The following is a 14,915-nucleotide window of genomic DNA, read 5'->3' on the forward strand; positions in this document are numbered from 1 at the left end:
ATGTGCTTATCCTATGATGTCTTTCTGCAGCACAGCTGAACCTCAAAGAGGCTCTTAGTGCCTCAGCTCTGGTATTTCTGTCTCTACAACACTGTATAGACAGGTTTATCAGTGCAACATTGACGTCCCTGTCTGTAAGAACCTCAAAAGTTACTCAATTTATATTTTGCAGACAGCTTTTTCTGTGAGTCTTATCTCTTTATCCCACAGTAAATTCAGAAGTCTTGGTGGTATAAATTAAAACAATGCATACTTCTGCACTTATGTGAAAATCCTCTTTTTCTTTTAACAGATAAACAATCAGATATTGTATGGAAGAAGTCATCAGAATGCTTCTGCAATCATTAAGACTGCCCCATCAAAGGTCAAGCTTGTTTTCATACGGTAAGAACAGTTCTCATCAAAATATTTGTTTGCACTTTAGCCTGTTACATTACATATTTACTGATTTAGCCTGTTTTGAAAATGCTGAACTCACTCAGTTCTCTTTGAAGTGAAAAAAACCTTTTCCTGGACTATTTATCTCAGGACTGTTGAAGAGTTATCCTTAATAATGTAAAAACCCAAGATCTAATGTCATTGAATGCCTATTTTAGGGATGTCTGATGAAGACTTGAGCTGTCCCTCTTGGGTTAGAGAGCACCCTGATAAGAGCTTCTTCCCTTAGAACTTACAGAAGTGCTTTAGGTTGGTTCTGCCAGCACAAAAACGGGGTGGGCAGTTTGCTTCATCCAGCCTGCCAGAAGGGAGTGCAAAGGGTGCAGAGGCTTGGGGCTGGAGAGAGAGCTGCTGCGAGGGGAGCAAACACGTGTGGATGGAGTGCATGGAGCATGGGCTGGGTGGGTGTGTGAAGGACAGCTCTGTATGGGCATCAAAAGAGGTTTTAAAAGGTGAGCTAAGGCTTGTTCTACAGACAGGGAACCTGACTTTGGCAAGGAGCACTGGGATGGCTTGTGTAGGAGGGAATATGCTAAAATAACCTTTCATCTGCATAAGGGCATCTTTTATTTTACTCCAAGCATGAGAATTTTTCCTCTCAGTCTGTATGTGAATTAAGGACACCTCCAAGCAGTCACTCTGTCATTCAGAAAGTGTTACTCTTATGACTCTGGGCAGGAGATCTGGGAAGAAGCTAGTCCTTTCTCGGAACTCATATATGCTTTAATATATTGGAATTTCGTAGATGTATCTATTCCCAGCTGTGCCCTTTGTTGGGCACTTATCCCCTGCCATTTTATTATGTGGTCTTCCCACTAACATATACATCATACTTGATATTGTTTTATATTCTTTGCTCATGCACAGCTTACCTGTGAACAATGTGATAATCTGTGGGTGAATGCATATAAATATGTACATTTACTCGCATGGCTCTGTCTGGTACAGCATACACAGAAATGATGGAAGAGCAGCATTAGCACAGTGAAGAATGAGTTGCTATACTTGGCAGCACAGAGGATCTGGAGGAGATTAATGATCTGGCCTGCAGCTCCCGTGTTACTTTCCCCAGCTATTGAAAATTAAACGTCATGTACAACAACTCACTCACCATTACTTAATTGCACGTGGAAGACGTGTCTGGTTGAAGCTCCAGAGGCAGAACCACAACTTACAAAACCAAAACCCAGGGTTGGGTTTAGTGCTGTTGGGCAGCACGGAGAGCATGGGCATCTTCAACCCAAACCATTCTGTGATTCTATGATTCTTGCAACCTGCCCTGCTGCACCCAGCCCCGCGGCACAGAGCTGCAGCAAAGGGTGTGCCTTAGCTCGAGTTGCCCATGGATCGGAAATCCTCGATGCATATCTTTAGGACACAAAGGCCATGTGTTCAAACAGCAAAGAAAGAAATTCTCCCACTGAGAGGGTGTCATTAGTAACTAGAGCACTGGCTCTAACCTGGGGAGCAAATGTATGTCGCCCTTTTTTGGATGTATGGCCAATTTCTTATAGTAACAGGGGTGTTTCAAAATTTTAGCAAAGCCATATGAGACTGTCTCTCTTAAAGGTGAATTTTAAGGAGAAATGAGAATAATTTCCTTCTGTCATGCAAACTATATTCCATGAGCCCATTCTATCTTGGTGCTTCCTGATCCTACACCTCAGACCACAAAGACTGATTGAAAACACGAACTGAAATACTCTGCTGGTCCCAGAAGTCTTGTTCGTGGTGCAGTTTGGTAGAAAAAGGTTTTGCTTGCTTTATCAACTTATTTTAAAACTCTAATATAAAATGGGGGTATTGAAATGCCACTGCTTAATGTGTTGTGGTGCCAGCTGTAGTAAATAAGAGCAGCAGCAGGCCTCTTGAATCTCCATCCATCTCTGGTACGTGCATGTGCAATAGCTTTTCCAGCTGAGAACAAAGTGCTGAGTGTAGCAGACTCAGCTCTCCTGGTAGATTTGCTGCTTGGCTGATTTCAGATATGTTCCTCTGGGCTCTAATGATGTGGAAAGAGCAGGATACCGTTACATTTGTTATGCTTTGGAAGCGAGGAGGAGCCAGTTGCAGCAGAAATGCTACTTTCCTCCTCCTGAGCACTGTTACCCGTGCAGCTTCTTTTAAAGGTAGAAGGTGCGTAGCATAACGTAGCCAAAACATACCCTGGAGCACGCAGTGAGAAGAGGCCACAGCTCACCGTAGCAAAATAACGTGCACTGCAGGAGTTACGAGAGAAATGGATTTGGTCTTCACGTGCATGAAGATACTAATGTTCTAATTTCACCAGTGAAAGACCTGAGTAGGTTATAGTTTTCCCGAAACATGTCATTCTGCATCTTAAAAAGTTCCTACATGCCTGACTGAGCTGACCTAAAAGGTCATAAAGGACATAAAAGCAAAACTAAGAAGTGCCCTCTTTGATATCCTGAGGCCTTATTGTCCTCAGATGAAGGATGCTCAGTGATAAGCACGCTGCTTTTCACTTTGAAGCAGGAAACAGCATTAAGGTTTTCCTATTTCTGGTGTTTTGGTTCATGTGCAGGGCAAGGGGATGTTTCCATAAACTCTTGAAACAGTTACGAAAGAAGCCCAGAAATTCCTGGGCACAGAAGAGCCGTTCTGGGAGAACTGTAGTAACTGTCATTAGATAACTTGGGTTTTGTTGCACCTAAATTTATTTTTTCTAGGAAAAAATACAGAATAAAAGGTGTCCTCAGCCTGCTTGACTTTTTACTGAAGTTCTAACTTACCGTCTGAGCTATAAAAATCTGTTCACACTTTTTTTCTCATACTCAGGTAGTGTTACAATTGAATTCCCACCCTTTCCTGAAATTTTTGCTGATGAGACATGGTGCAGTAAGTGTCGTGAGAATCACAGACGTCCCCTTATATTTGAAGGCTTCTTGCTCTGGTTTATGAGCATCTTTTCCTCAATTAAGTTGACGATGCCTATTTAAAAGAGTTGATTTTGGCCAGATTCCAAAATATAGGTCTTAACACAGCACTGTTTCCCAGTGGTCTCATTAATTACATGAGCTTGTAATAGCATCTAAAAGATTTGCAGTTATAGTGTCACTTTTCTTTTTTTTTTCTTTTTTTTTTTTTTTTTTTTGGATTCAGTGCACCTCGTGCTTTGTAGCCTCCTACAGTAACAATTTGAAGGCGTTTAACCTGCTCCCCCAGTTTATCAAACAAACAAACCAATTGCCCAAGCACGGCAAGATTTTCCTGCGATGAAACGGCTCGGACCGAGTGCTTCCTTTGATTAGTGTCCGGTCACGTTTTATCTGACCTCAAAGTCTTACAGCTGCCGTGTTAACTTCCAAGCTACTGTAGCAAATACTGGTTGCCTTTTTAATTTCTGAATATCAGACATAAATAATAATTTGACTGCAGCTTTCCGAGGCGTATGAAGGAGTCTTGCTATGGAAGCGCTGGTGGAAGCGAGTGGCAACAGGGCATGTAAAGGTTTTAGTTGCCTTTTCCAAATTCTTGGCCTGAGTCTCCAACAACAGGAATTAGCCAGGCAGTAATGTGAGGAAGAGACTTGCTTCTTGTAGGAATCTCTGTGCCCTAGTTCCCAAAATAGAATGGGGTTTGTATCCACTGTGGTTTTTGTTCATGCATTGTAAGTGCATCCTTTTAAGACGCGTAATAAAACAATATAATTAGATTTTACATCTGTGGTAGGAAATCCAGTTTATATCAGAATGCTCTTTTACAGTGAGAATTTTATGATTCAGCAAATTCAGTGTTTCTTCCATGCTCAATTAACTGCCTTTAATCTGTTGTGGCGCTTCAGTGTTGGTATAACAGGCAGATCAAATAGAGTTTGAATGCTTGAATCAAAGTGAATGCCACTGATTTCAAACCATCGTCCCATTGTGTTCAGTTCCACGATTCATTCTGTGGTATACCTTTATTCCTTAAAAGAAAATCATCTGGTGCTGTGATGGAACATGAGGAATGCTTTAAGACTAAAGTGCTGTAGGATTTTGCTTATTTAAATACCATCTGTTTGCTGTCCAGAGCTGTCCTCCCACGCTGCAGCGTTCGTTCTGTTATCATCGTGTTCTGGTGATGAGGCTGTAGCTTCTCAGTGGAGCTCACCAATCTCTGTCACCTAACCCCTCCTTCTGCTTCCAGGTGTAGTTGTAAAGACTGATCTCCAGTTATTTCTGGAGATGTGCAAAGGAGAGGGGTCCTTATGCTCTGAGGACTGGGAGAGCGAGGGGCAGTGGCTGGGTCGGCCAGTTCTCGGTGCTGGTTAACGCTCTCCATTGCTGTGACTTTGTCACCGAGTCTTTGCTCTTCGTTTAGAGCCTCTATAAGTAGCGTTGTGTGTTACATGTGAGAGTCTCAAATACTGTCATGCTTTAGAAATTATTTCTGCTTTGAGTTTCTTCTAACTTACATAATCGGTTGTATTCTCATAGTATAAATTCTGTTTTTACTTGCTTTGATTGTTTAGGTTGTTTCATGTGGGAAAGCTTTAAAAATAAGCTCTTGCCAGACACTCTGTGTGCAAGTTTGAACTTTTCCTGTTTTCTTAAAAGCTGTTTCCTCCTTGCTGTCACACACATGTGGGAACAAGTGCACGGTTGAGGAAGTTAAGTAATTTGGGCTCTTTCAAACCTTTGATGACCTAAGCTGCAGTTTATATGAACATTAATTGTTCATTTAAAGTATCTGTATGCCTTTGGCTCTCACATAGTTAGGAGTGGACAGAGGGGAAATGGAGAACAAGACTGTTCTTGCTGTTAGTAAGAGAGATTTTTCAAGAAGATGCACAATACAAAGGTCTTGCCTTGACCCAGCCAAAGGAAAAATCCAGCGTGCCTTTTCAGTGTGCAACTTTCCTGCAGCTCCTCTTTTCCAAAGGAACATCTAGAGGAAAACAAAGATGAGAAAATACGAGATCTTGACCTGTTCTTTCGTTTTTTTAACAAACAGATTCATAGATTCATAGATTTCTAGGTTGGAAAAGACCTTAGAGATCATCAAGTCCAACCGTCCCTAATCCCCATTAAACCATATCGCTAAGTAGATCATCCACCCTATTCTTAAACACATCCAGGGATGGGGACTCAACCACCTCCCTGGGCAGCCTATTCCAGTGGCTGACAACCCTTTCAGAGAAGAAAACAGGATGAGGGCAATATAGGTTTTCAATAATCTTCTGGACTTTATGCCCTGGTGTCACAACCAGTGGGAGTCCTAAGGATTACTGGGCAAATGTCGTTCATTCACTTGGTCTGCAGATGTGTTCCAACTAAGATGTCACGCAACTGCATACAACTCAATACAATAGAATACAGTACTTTGTATTCCCAAAAAGCATCCCCAACCCTTTACAAAGCTGTTGTCTTTTAGTGTTGATGATGTGTGTAGTTACAGATGGTTTGGCAGGAGGTTCATCTCCCTTAGTTTAAATATCTAGTGGTTGACTGGACTTCTGTGATTAAGGAACGGTTGTCAGGAACCTCCAAAGAGCAATTCAGTTCGTCCTGTCCTAAACTAGGTCATTTAGGTGCCGGGATGAATTGCCCTTCTAAGTGGATCTGGTTTGGGATTTGCCTAGATTTTGCACTGATCATAGAAGAAGTTTGGACACTGTCTTAGACAAGATGCTCTGCTTTAGACAGGTAATGAGTCTCATCCAACATGCACAACAAGGATTTTCGTAGCGTTACATGACAGCGTATCTTCACAAACCTGAGAGACGCAAGAGTGAGTAGAATGAAGGACAGAAAATGTCCTCAAAGGATGACCGGGAACCTGAATGCAAGAATTACAAGTCTGAGGTTGATGAGCAATTGGAAAAATAAAAAAAAAATACGACCTGAATTTGGCTGAGGCTGTGACTTCTGGTTATCGTCTTAGAAAGATAACTTTCTGAATGCTTCATGGACCATTCCAGCTGTGTGTGACATTTCTCCAAAGTGCCAGAGACAGATTTCTGATAAGTGCAGCACAGCATTGCAGGCCAGCTTAGCTAAAGCCTTACAGCACACAACTTCAACTTCACTTCAGGCTTACTTTCTGCTGCATGGATTGAGTAATGCCTTTAGATTTATATTTGCATATTGCTGTCTTTAGGCTTCTTTTGGGCAAGTGTTTATGGTAGTTAATTATTCGTCAATAATAACTGTGTTTGTCTTTGCTTAAGCTGCACATCTCCCCCTTCATTGGAGGTGCAGTTTTTCGATGGGGCAAAACATCAGAAGTTCTTCTCTTTGGTCAGCAAGAAAGGACAGGGAATGTCCAGGGGTCCTATTTAGACTAGAAAGGAGGTAAAAAAGTAGTAAACTGTGGCCATCTGATTGAATAAATCTGAAAGGGTATGAGCTTTTCTAAAGCTTAAAGAGTCTTTCCTGCTTTGATCTTGCTTCGTGTGACATTTGCAGCAAGGAAAGCTTCTTGTTTCTTCAGTATTGAGCTATAGTTAGTGACGTTGGTAGAAGCACTAGGCACTCTAACCTCCAAGCAGATTTAATTCCTATTTTCTCCCAGAAACGCATCCTGAGAGGTTAGAAGCAATAAAAGTGTTGGTGGGAGGAGTGATGGATTCCTTCCCTATTCAGTTTATGTGTAACTGATGAAATATAAACAGCTCTCTGGCACACGAGCTCAGCGAGGCGGTGGGCTGCCGTCCCAGCATCTTCTAACAAACCAGTATAAGAGCTGGAAGGAGACCGGTGGATGTTTATCGTTTTTGCAGATAATGGAGGGGGAGCGTCTGAGCCGCCCTGCTCTATAAATTGCATTGTATGTTGCTCTGACCCCGAAAGTATGAAGCTGTGTCTTGACTGTGAAGGGTTTCTACATCTTAACCTCAGGCAATATTGAGCACTGGTAGCTGAGAACAGCTTTCTCGGAGGTGGTGATGTAGCAGCTATTGGCAAATGTGTTGAATGCTCATTTGCAGTCACTGTAATTTGAATATGATGTTCAGACTCCTGAGCTGCCTGCTCCTGCATCACAAGAAAATGATTGCTCCTTTTAGTTGTAAATAAATTCATGTTTTAGTTGAGGACACTTAGGGAAGTGGAGAGCAGAAAGAGCAATTTATTATTAGATCTGTCACTTTAAAATATGTTCCCACTTTGATTCTGCTTTGAAGCATTCTCCTTTGAAGCAGCATTAAAGTATTTAAATATGTACGAGTCCTAGCAGGGGGAGATTACAAGTTGTGACACTTTGTAACCTTGGGTTTTTTTTATTCTTTGCATTTTTTTCCAGGGAATTACTGTAAGTGGTTTTTTTATTGCTTGAAATAAAAATGGCCATCCATTTAAAACTGCATAAAAATGTTTGCCCAGTGCCTGGAAAAAAAAAAAACCACAAACATTTTCTGTGTGAATATATGAAGTAGAAACTAGTTTGTATAATTAATTACACCCCACTTTGTCATGCAGATCATGAAACTTCTACAAAGGTTTATACATACCTTGTTGTTTTCAAGTTTGCTCCTAATTGCAAGGTACACAGCGTGCATTGTAAGCTACAGAAGTGTTGTTAGTTTTCATGCTGTTTGTGTTTCATATAAACTATCGTCAGAAAAACCTCCAGAGTCAAGTAAAAATTGCTAGGTCTCTTTGGCACCTCACTTCTGCTGATTTATTCTTACAGGTTAGAAAAGCAACATAATTAGACCGATGTCTCATGAAGATAAGAGGAGAAAAAAATGTTCTTGCCTAATATGCCTTACGGGGTAAAATGCACTTGGAAATTGTGAAACATGTATGAAATTCGTGGGCTTGATTCTCTGCATTCCTCAGATTTCTGTCTGGGCCCTGTGCACGTGTGTTTCTGCATCACGGACCACTCTGGTTCTGATCTCAGCGTGGTTTCTGACTCTTGCAAGGCTTTGAGCAGGGCCAAGAGGAAAGGCTGGGAGCAACTACAGAAATGAGCAGCACAAAACCAATTCCTTTGAATTGTATAGCTGTTTGGTTGAAGATAAGTAAATGAATTCACCAACCTTTGCCTGCAGGATTTATCATTTCAAATGCCTGTGACTGAATTTCCCATACGCAGCTCTGCTGGGAGCAGGGTTGTCTTTCAGTGATCATAACATGTTAGCTTCATGTGTTTAACTCTTGAGGGATAAAATGAGATTTTTTTCTTCCAGTTACTTCTATAAAATATTTATGAACACAGTACTCTAATATTTTAGATTAGATATAAGGAAGAAGTTTTTCACTCTGAGGGTGGTGAGGCACTGGCACAGGTTGCCCAGAGAAGCTGTGGCTGCCCCATCCCTGGAAGTGTTCAAGGCCAGGTTGGATGGTGCTTTGAGCAACCTGATCTAGTGGAAGATGTTCCTACTCACGGCAGGGGTGTTGGACTGGATGACCTTTTAAGGCTCCTTCCAACCCAAACTATTCCATGATTCTATAATAAGCATCTTCGAAAAATTAATCTATGGTAGTAAAACAGGTTTTATATTTCAGTAATGTGAATTTTAGACTATAAACAAGCAGTTAACAAATGTCGACACTGTTAGAAGAGACTAAGAAAGTATTAACACATCTGTTGATAGGTAGGGATGATCCAACTGCATCCTCTGGTAATCCACACAAAATTAAATTTCCAAAGAATATGATGTCAGTATGTCCCAGATGAAACTACTGTGGTCCCAAGAAGGGATGTAATCTGGTTGCTAGCAAAGAACACAAGCGAAAATGAAGAGCTTTCTAACTTCTGGTAAGAAACAGTTGGGTTTTTTTATGGTATTTAGAGCATTTTCTTAATGGGCAAAACCAACTCAAAAGGAAAGTTTGACCATTCTGGTTTAGTGTAATACATTCATTTGTTTTACAGAAGTGAAGATGCAGTCAATCAGATGGCTGTTACTCCTTTCCCCATACCTTCCAGCTCCCACTCTCCTATTGAGGTAAGGTTTGTGGGTTGTTTTTTTTAATTAGGGATTGCTAAATTAGATAGATTAATCATAATTAGCAGTTCATTATAAATTCGAGCACCTTGTCTAATTAAACCTTGAATCATAAAATGCATAGGGTAGGAACTTGACCTAACAGGCATGTTTTCCCCTGTCTGTTTTTTATTGATCTCATCGTTACTGAAAGAGCTGGCGTGGCATTAACAACTGGTATTAAACAGGTTATTGCTGTATAGGGGGAAGAAAAGTCTCCAAATGGAAACCTTGCCACCTCCTCTCCTGCTCCTTTTTCAGCGGGTTAGAGTAGTCGTGGTGAAGATCTTTTGCCTGGAAAGTGAATATCCTCCTGCAGAAGAGAAATGAGTGTTTTTCAGGGGAAAGCTCCCACCTTCGAAGTTCATTTTCCCCCAGAATACCCTCCCATCAGCATCTCAAAATGAAACAGGGATGACCAGCAACTACCTACAGTAAAAGAGGTCACTGTGTACATGGGTGGCATTACAAGACCCCTGTAAGACAATCCCAGCCCAACTGAGAGCCCTGGTCCACCACTTTGTCCTGTGCCCCAGCATTGGGCTCCCTCGTTCCTGCTCATTTTCTCCATGGAGAAGCAGATGAGGGTGGTTTAAGCAGTGAGCTCTTACTACACAGTGTTGTAGCAAACAATCTTCCTATGCAAAAACTTCCTTTGTGTGGTAATCTTACCAATGTTTTTCTTCATTATAGTTGCTGTCTCAGCCCCCATGTAGACGGATTGCTCTCTTGTGCACCATGAATCCCTGCGGTGCCACCACATTGTTATCATTTTGACATCTCGATGTGGTGTAACAACATTTTCTAGATAAAGTACATGGTTAGCCTTGCTGTTGCTTTTTAATTCCATTTCTATTTGAGCTAATAAAGCAAAAGATGTTTTCTAATTCAATTGGAGTTTGGTCTTGCCCGGAATTGATAAATTCATGTGTATTGAACTCTTGGTATTTCAATTACTGTGATCCCACAGCACTGGTCCACCCTGGGTAATGCTGGATGAATCTCCAATTATGCCTTCAAATATCTTTGAAATACCAAATAAATTTTTAACGTTGTGTGTTATTTACATGGGACATGAAACTTGTGAGATCACAGTAAATAGCCTGGCTAGTGTAACAGAATATCAGTGTGCCATAATTACCATGTACTATTGTGTTAACTTTCTTCATCTTATCTCTTTACCTTCATTAAGGTATTTTAATATGGAAGGTGATAAACAGTAAATATGCCTTAAAACAGGGTCTTGCTTCATTGCATGGAGTTGCAGGATCGGATAAGACTACGTTGTGGTTTAATACTGTGGGCAAGCCACCAGAAGCAAAGTATATTAAATATTAATTACTGTAAAATATCTATTTTAAAAAATTTTCATTCATCAGAAAGCCACAGAATGAGATACTTTGTTGCAGTACTGAACAGAATGAGCCTTTGTACGAATGCAGAGGTGCTTCACCTGCTCAAGTGGCAGTCGAGCCATTGGTGTGATTCTCCTTGTGCGCTTAAATGCAAAATGTCTAATGAAAATTCAGAAATAATTTTACTTCTGGGCCTGAAGATCTTGCAATTGGATTTGTTGCTCATAGTCCGTTTTGCTTTGCAAGAGAGAACAGCTCCAAATTTGGATAAAAGGCTCTAGCCGTTTTAAAATAAAGTAAATCAAAATAATAGATGAAAAATCTTTTCAGAGTCAGGACCTGGTTGGTTTAAAAAAAGGAAGGACACTTAACATGTTAAATTTTACATGTAACCAAATTAGTGATAGTCTGAACTTTAAATTCTAATTTAACGTTTTTCCTGAAAAGATACCATTTCCTGTCTATCATAACTTGAATTGTCAGTAGGGGAAGAAAATGGTTTTTTTCTTGCAAGCATATGCTTCTTAAATATATGCAGAGAAAATACCAGAAGCTTTTCTGCTTAGTATGGTTATTGCAGCCTTCCAGTACCTAAAAGAGCCCACAAGAAAGCTGGAGAGGGACTTTTGACAAGGGCATGTAGTGATAGAACAAGGGGCAATGGATTTAAACTGAAAGAGGGGAGATTTAGATGAGATCTCGGGAAGAAATTCTTCCCTCTGCGGGTGGTGAGGCAGTGGCACAGGTTGCCCAGAGAAGCTGTGGCTGCCCCATCCCTGGAAGTGTTCAAGGCCAGGTTGGATGAGGCTTTGAGCAACCTGGTGTAGTGGAGGGTGTCCCTGCCCATGGCAGGGGGGTTGGAACTGGATGATCTTTGAGGTCCCTTCCAACCCAAACCATTCTATGATTCCATGATTTTATGTTTCAAGGGTCATTTTTGTTTGGAATCCTCTACAGAAAGATAAAAACTTCATGCAGGAGAAAGTACTGGAGCACATCTTTGTGAAAATACTGATGTCTTTTGGACCATTCCCTTCATTTGCTGTTTCTCCTGTAGCTGTCAGTGAATGTCGTGTGCAGTATTCTCACAGTAATGCAGAACTGCCTCAATCCTGAGGCTACGTTTGCACTTCAAGTTGAAGATTGTGCTTCAGTGCTGGCTTAAGCCTGCTGAGCTTGGTGGCCATGTGCTCTAACCAGAAGAGCTTTGGCTTTACCAGTTCCTCTCGGGTGGAGCACTTGGTCCTGCTGCTACGGACCTGTTCTTTAATGTGCTGAGCACACGTGAGACCCTCCCTCCTGACAGAAGCCTGGAGAATGCCTCTTAATGCAAACTCAGCAGTTTTCACAGTTGATGGGGATTAGTCTGGCCTTGAAAGTTGACACAGATCCTCACCTAAGTGCTAGTGTTGGACTGCATTGTGGTGGTTTTGGGCCAGCCAAGTGGAGACCAAGGTCTGTCTTTCAAAACTTCTATCACTTATTTGTCTCCTGACATTAGATGCTTTAATTGTGGATCTTTTTACTTTTTCATGCTGGTACTTGTTTAGAAAAACAAAAGAAAAGGTAAAATTGTCTAATTTTTTTCTTTAGCTGTTATGGGGGTTCATAGTTCTGCTTATAAAAACTCTTGTCAATCCTTTCTGCCAGGATCATGGTGGCACTGAACCTGCAAGCGGTGAAGAAGACACGAGTTTGGAAGTTGTCATGAAAAGCTTGACTGATGAGGAATCCAACAAAGCTGTAAGTGACTTTAAAGCAATAGTTAGTGATGATCAGAGCTTTGAAAATACAGACTTATTGCCTTGGTTTGTTTTCTATCTGCCTTTGTGTTGGAGTATTACAGCACACTTTTATCAAATAACATCCAGTACAAGTAGAAGCAGAATCAAACTTTTAGCTTTACGTACATAGACTGTTCTACTGAACTAAGCAGTCAGTATAATTTCTTAAAACATTGAGATAAGAGGGTTTTATGTAGCATTTTGGCGCTCTCTTGAGTTCTTTGTCAGTGAAGGGATTGAGTTTCCACTCTTGCCATCCATGTGTGACAAACTTCAGAAAAAAGCGTGGTCTGTAAATCATATTCTTATTTATATTCATAGCTTCATAAATTCTAAGGCCAAAATGTCTATTATCATAATCTAGTCTTGCCTCCTGAATAGCATAGCTATAGAGTTACTCTCAGTAATTTCTATATCAAGCCCATAACTTCTGGTTTAATGTGGTACTGTCAGTGTGCGCTGTAATAAATACTGAACTTCTCATTGATACAGATGGGGTTTTTTGTTGTTTTATGTGCCAGGATTGTGCATTATCAGAAATCTGAAAGTCCTTCAGGGTGCAGCTCTCATCTCTTTTTTTGGGCTCTATGTGAAAAGTTTAAAATGGAAAACTATTAAACATGCTGACGAGTGACTTACCTAGAGGTACATAAAATTTGCTGAGATGGTCTTTTTGCCCAGCAGCCTACTCCTTTTTCAAGGAGTGCGTTGGCTGAGACTTGCTGTGTGTGCACAGTTTGCGTGTGCTGTCCTCAACTAAGGAAATGTGATATTTCTGGATTTTTTTTTTCTTAGATGTCTTCTTCCTGCTCCATCATGTCTTTTGCAAAGAATGTCCTGGGTTTTGCAAATACATATATTTGAATAAAGAATATACATAATGTTCTTTAGCTAGTAAGTATTTAATTAAAGAGTCTATGAACTTCAAGAATTAGGAAGTGTTATGTGCTATTAAAGCATCAGAATTAACCACCCATGGAAATTGGATTGGTTTGTGTTCCTAATGGATTAGAAAAAAGTTGAGTTATTTATATTTGTTAGTCTTGTGCAGAATCCTCCTTTGATGCACTGGAATATAAACGCATCAGAGTTTTATTGTATGTATTTACAGGTGTAATTCACCTGGTTTTATTGCTGTTCTTGCTCAACTTGGCAAGAAACTTGTGAGGGATTACAAGGCAATATGAAAAATTACTCAAATATTGAAGCGGATAAAAATATATAAAATATGTTGTACCAAAATGAACTCTTGGTGTAGGATATTGTGCTGTGCAGCTTTTGAAAGAGGAAGCACAGATTTAATGGGGAAAAAAAAAATTTGCAGCAATCCAAGTTAGGTGTGGAGGGAAGATGCTGCTGGAACAACAGGGAACCCAGAACATCTGGGCAGCTTCTTTTCAAACTTGAACAAGACGGGAAGTGTGGAGCCAAAGGGTAGAAGTTACATTATTTTAGGCTGAAAAGTAAAAAAAAAAAAAATAAAAAAGAAAAAAAAAAGATAAAAGTATTGGTGGTAAGAGTTGTAGTTGTTGAGAGCAGAGCAAAGATCCATAGCAAAGTATGTGAAAGCCTATACATCCAACTGCTCATTCCATAAGGGCCAGCCCTTGGTTTAGAGGCATAAATGGATGAAAAATAATGGAGAAAGCGAGTTTCATGATTTCAGAGTTTTCTTTCAATCAGGATTTTAAAATTACATGGCAAATATTTCTAAGTATATCTTATTTTTGCAAATGCTGATAGTTGTGATCAGTCCCTTCTGACCAGAAGGAAATGGGTTTGTAGTCATATTGGCATTAAGATTTTGACACTGCAGTGTCGAACAACAAGACAGCTCATTATTTTGAGGAAAAGAGATTTCTCTGCAGTCTTCTAGTGACTGTTGAGGCAAAGTCAGTGCCTTGTTTTTCATAGCATGATGGTTGCTACTAAAGCCTAATGCTACTTCACCGTTGTTATTGAATTTCTCAGTCATGCGTCAGGAGAAATCAGGAATGTGAAAGTTAATAAGTAAGATCACATTCACTGGGTAAATAAAAAGTATGTGCTTATCAGCAGAGATCTTCCACAAGTATGTACAACTCAAAGCACGGGCAGGATGTCTCACCAAGTGACAGCTGTAGTTAGAAAAAAAAAAAAAAATCAGATCATTCTCTATTCATTTGTTGCTGATAAATTTGTCAGTCTCTCCCAAGATACTTTTTGTTGTCACTTCATCACTTTACAAAGTATAAGGTTATATAATGGACATCATGGTAGACTTGGATGATAAGGGGGAAAGGAAAACAACTTCATTTCTGAACTGGAGCCAATGGAAGTGTTGGGCCAAGTCTGCATGCTTATGAGCTGAGGTGGGAGGTAGCCTGATAGAAGGTGGTGGTTTTCTGAGGACTGTAG

The 14,915-nt window shown here is 40.4% G+C and overlaps 1 protein-coding gene across 1 annotated transcript in view; it reads left to right on the forward strand.

The window, feature by feature from the left end:
- Positions 1-14,915, forward strand: part of PATJ (PATJ crumbs cell polarity complex component) — a 151,287-nt gene that overhangs the window by 101,261 nt on the left and 35,111 nt on the right. Inside the window, exons 16-18 of the mRNA XM_086617077.1 lie at positions 293-384; positions 9,268-9,340; positions 12,385-12,477. Of these exons, the coding sequence (XP_086473203.1) occupies positions 293-384; positions 9,268-9,340; positions 12,385-12,477 (258 nt within the window). The remainder of the gene's footprint in view (positions 1-292; positions 385-9,267; positions 9,341-12,384; positions 12,478-14,915) is intronic.

Source organism: Tauraco erythrolophus, chromosome 10 (assembly GCF_009769465.1).
Source record: "Tauraco erythrolophus isolate bTauEry1 chromosome 10, bTauEry1.pri, whole genome shotgun sequence".
NCBI classification, from domain to species: Eukaryota; Metazoa; Chordata; class Aves; order Musophagiformes; family Musophagidae; genus Tauraco; species Tauraco erythrolophus.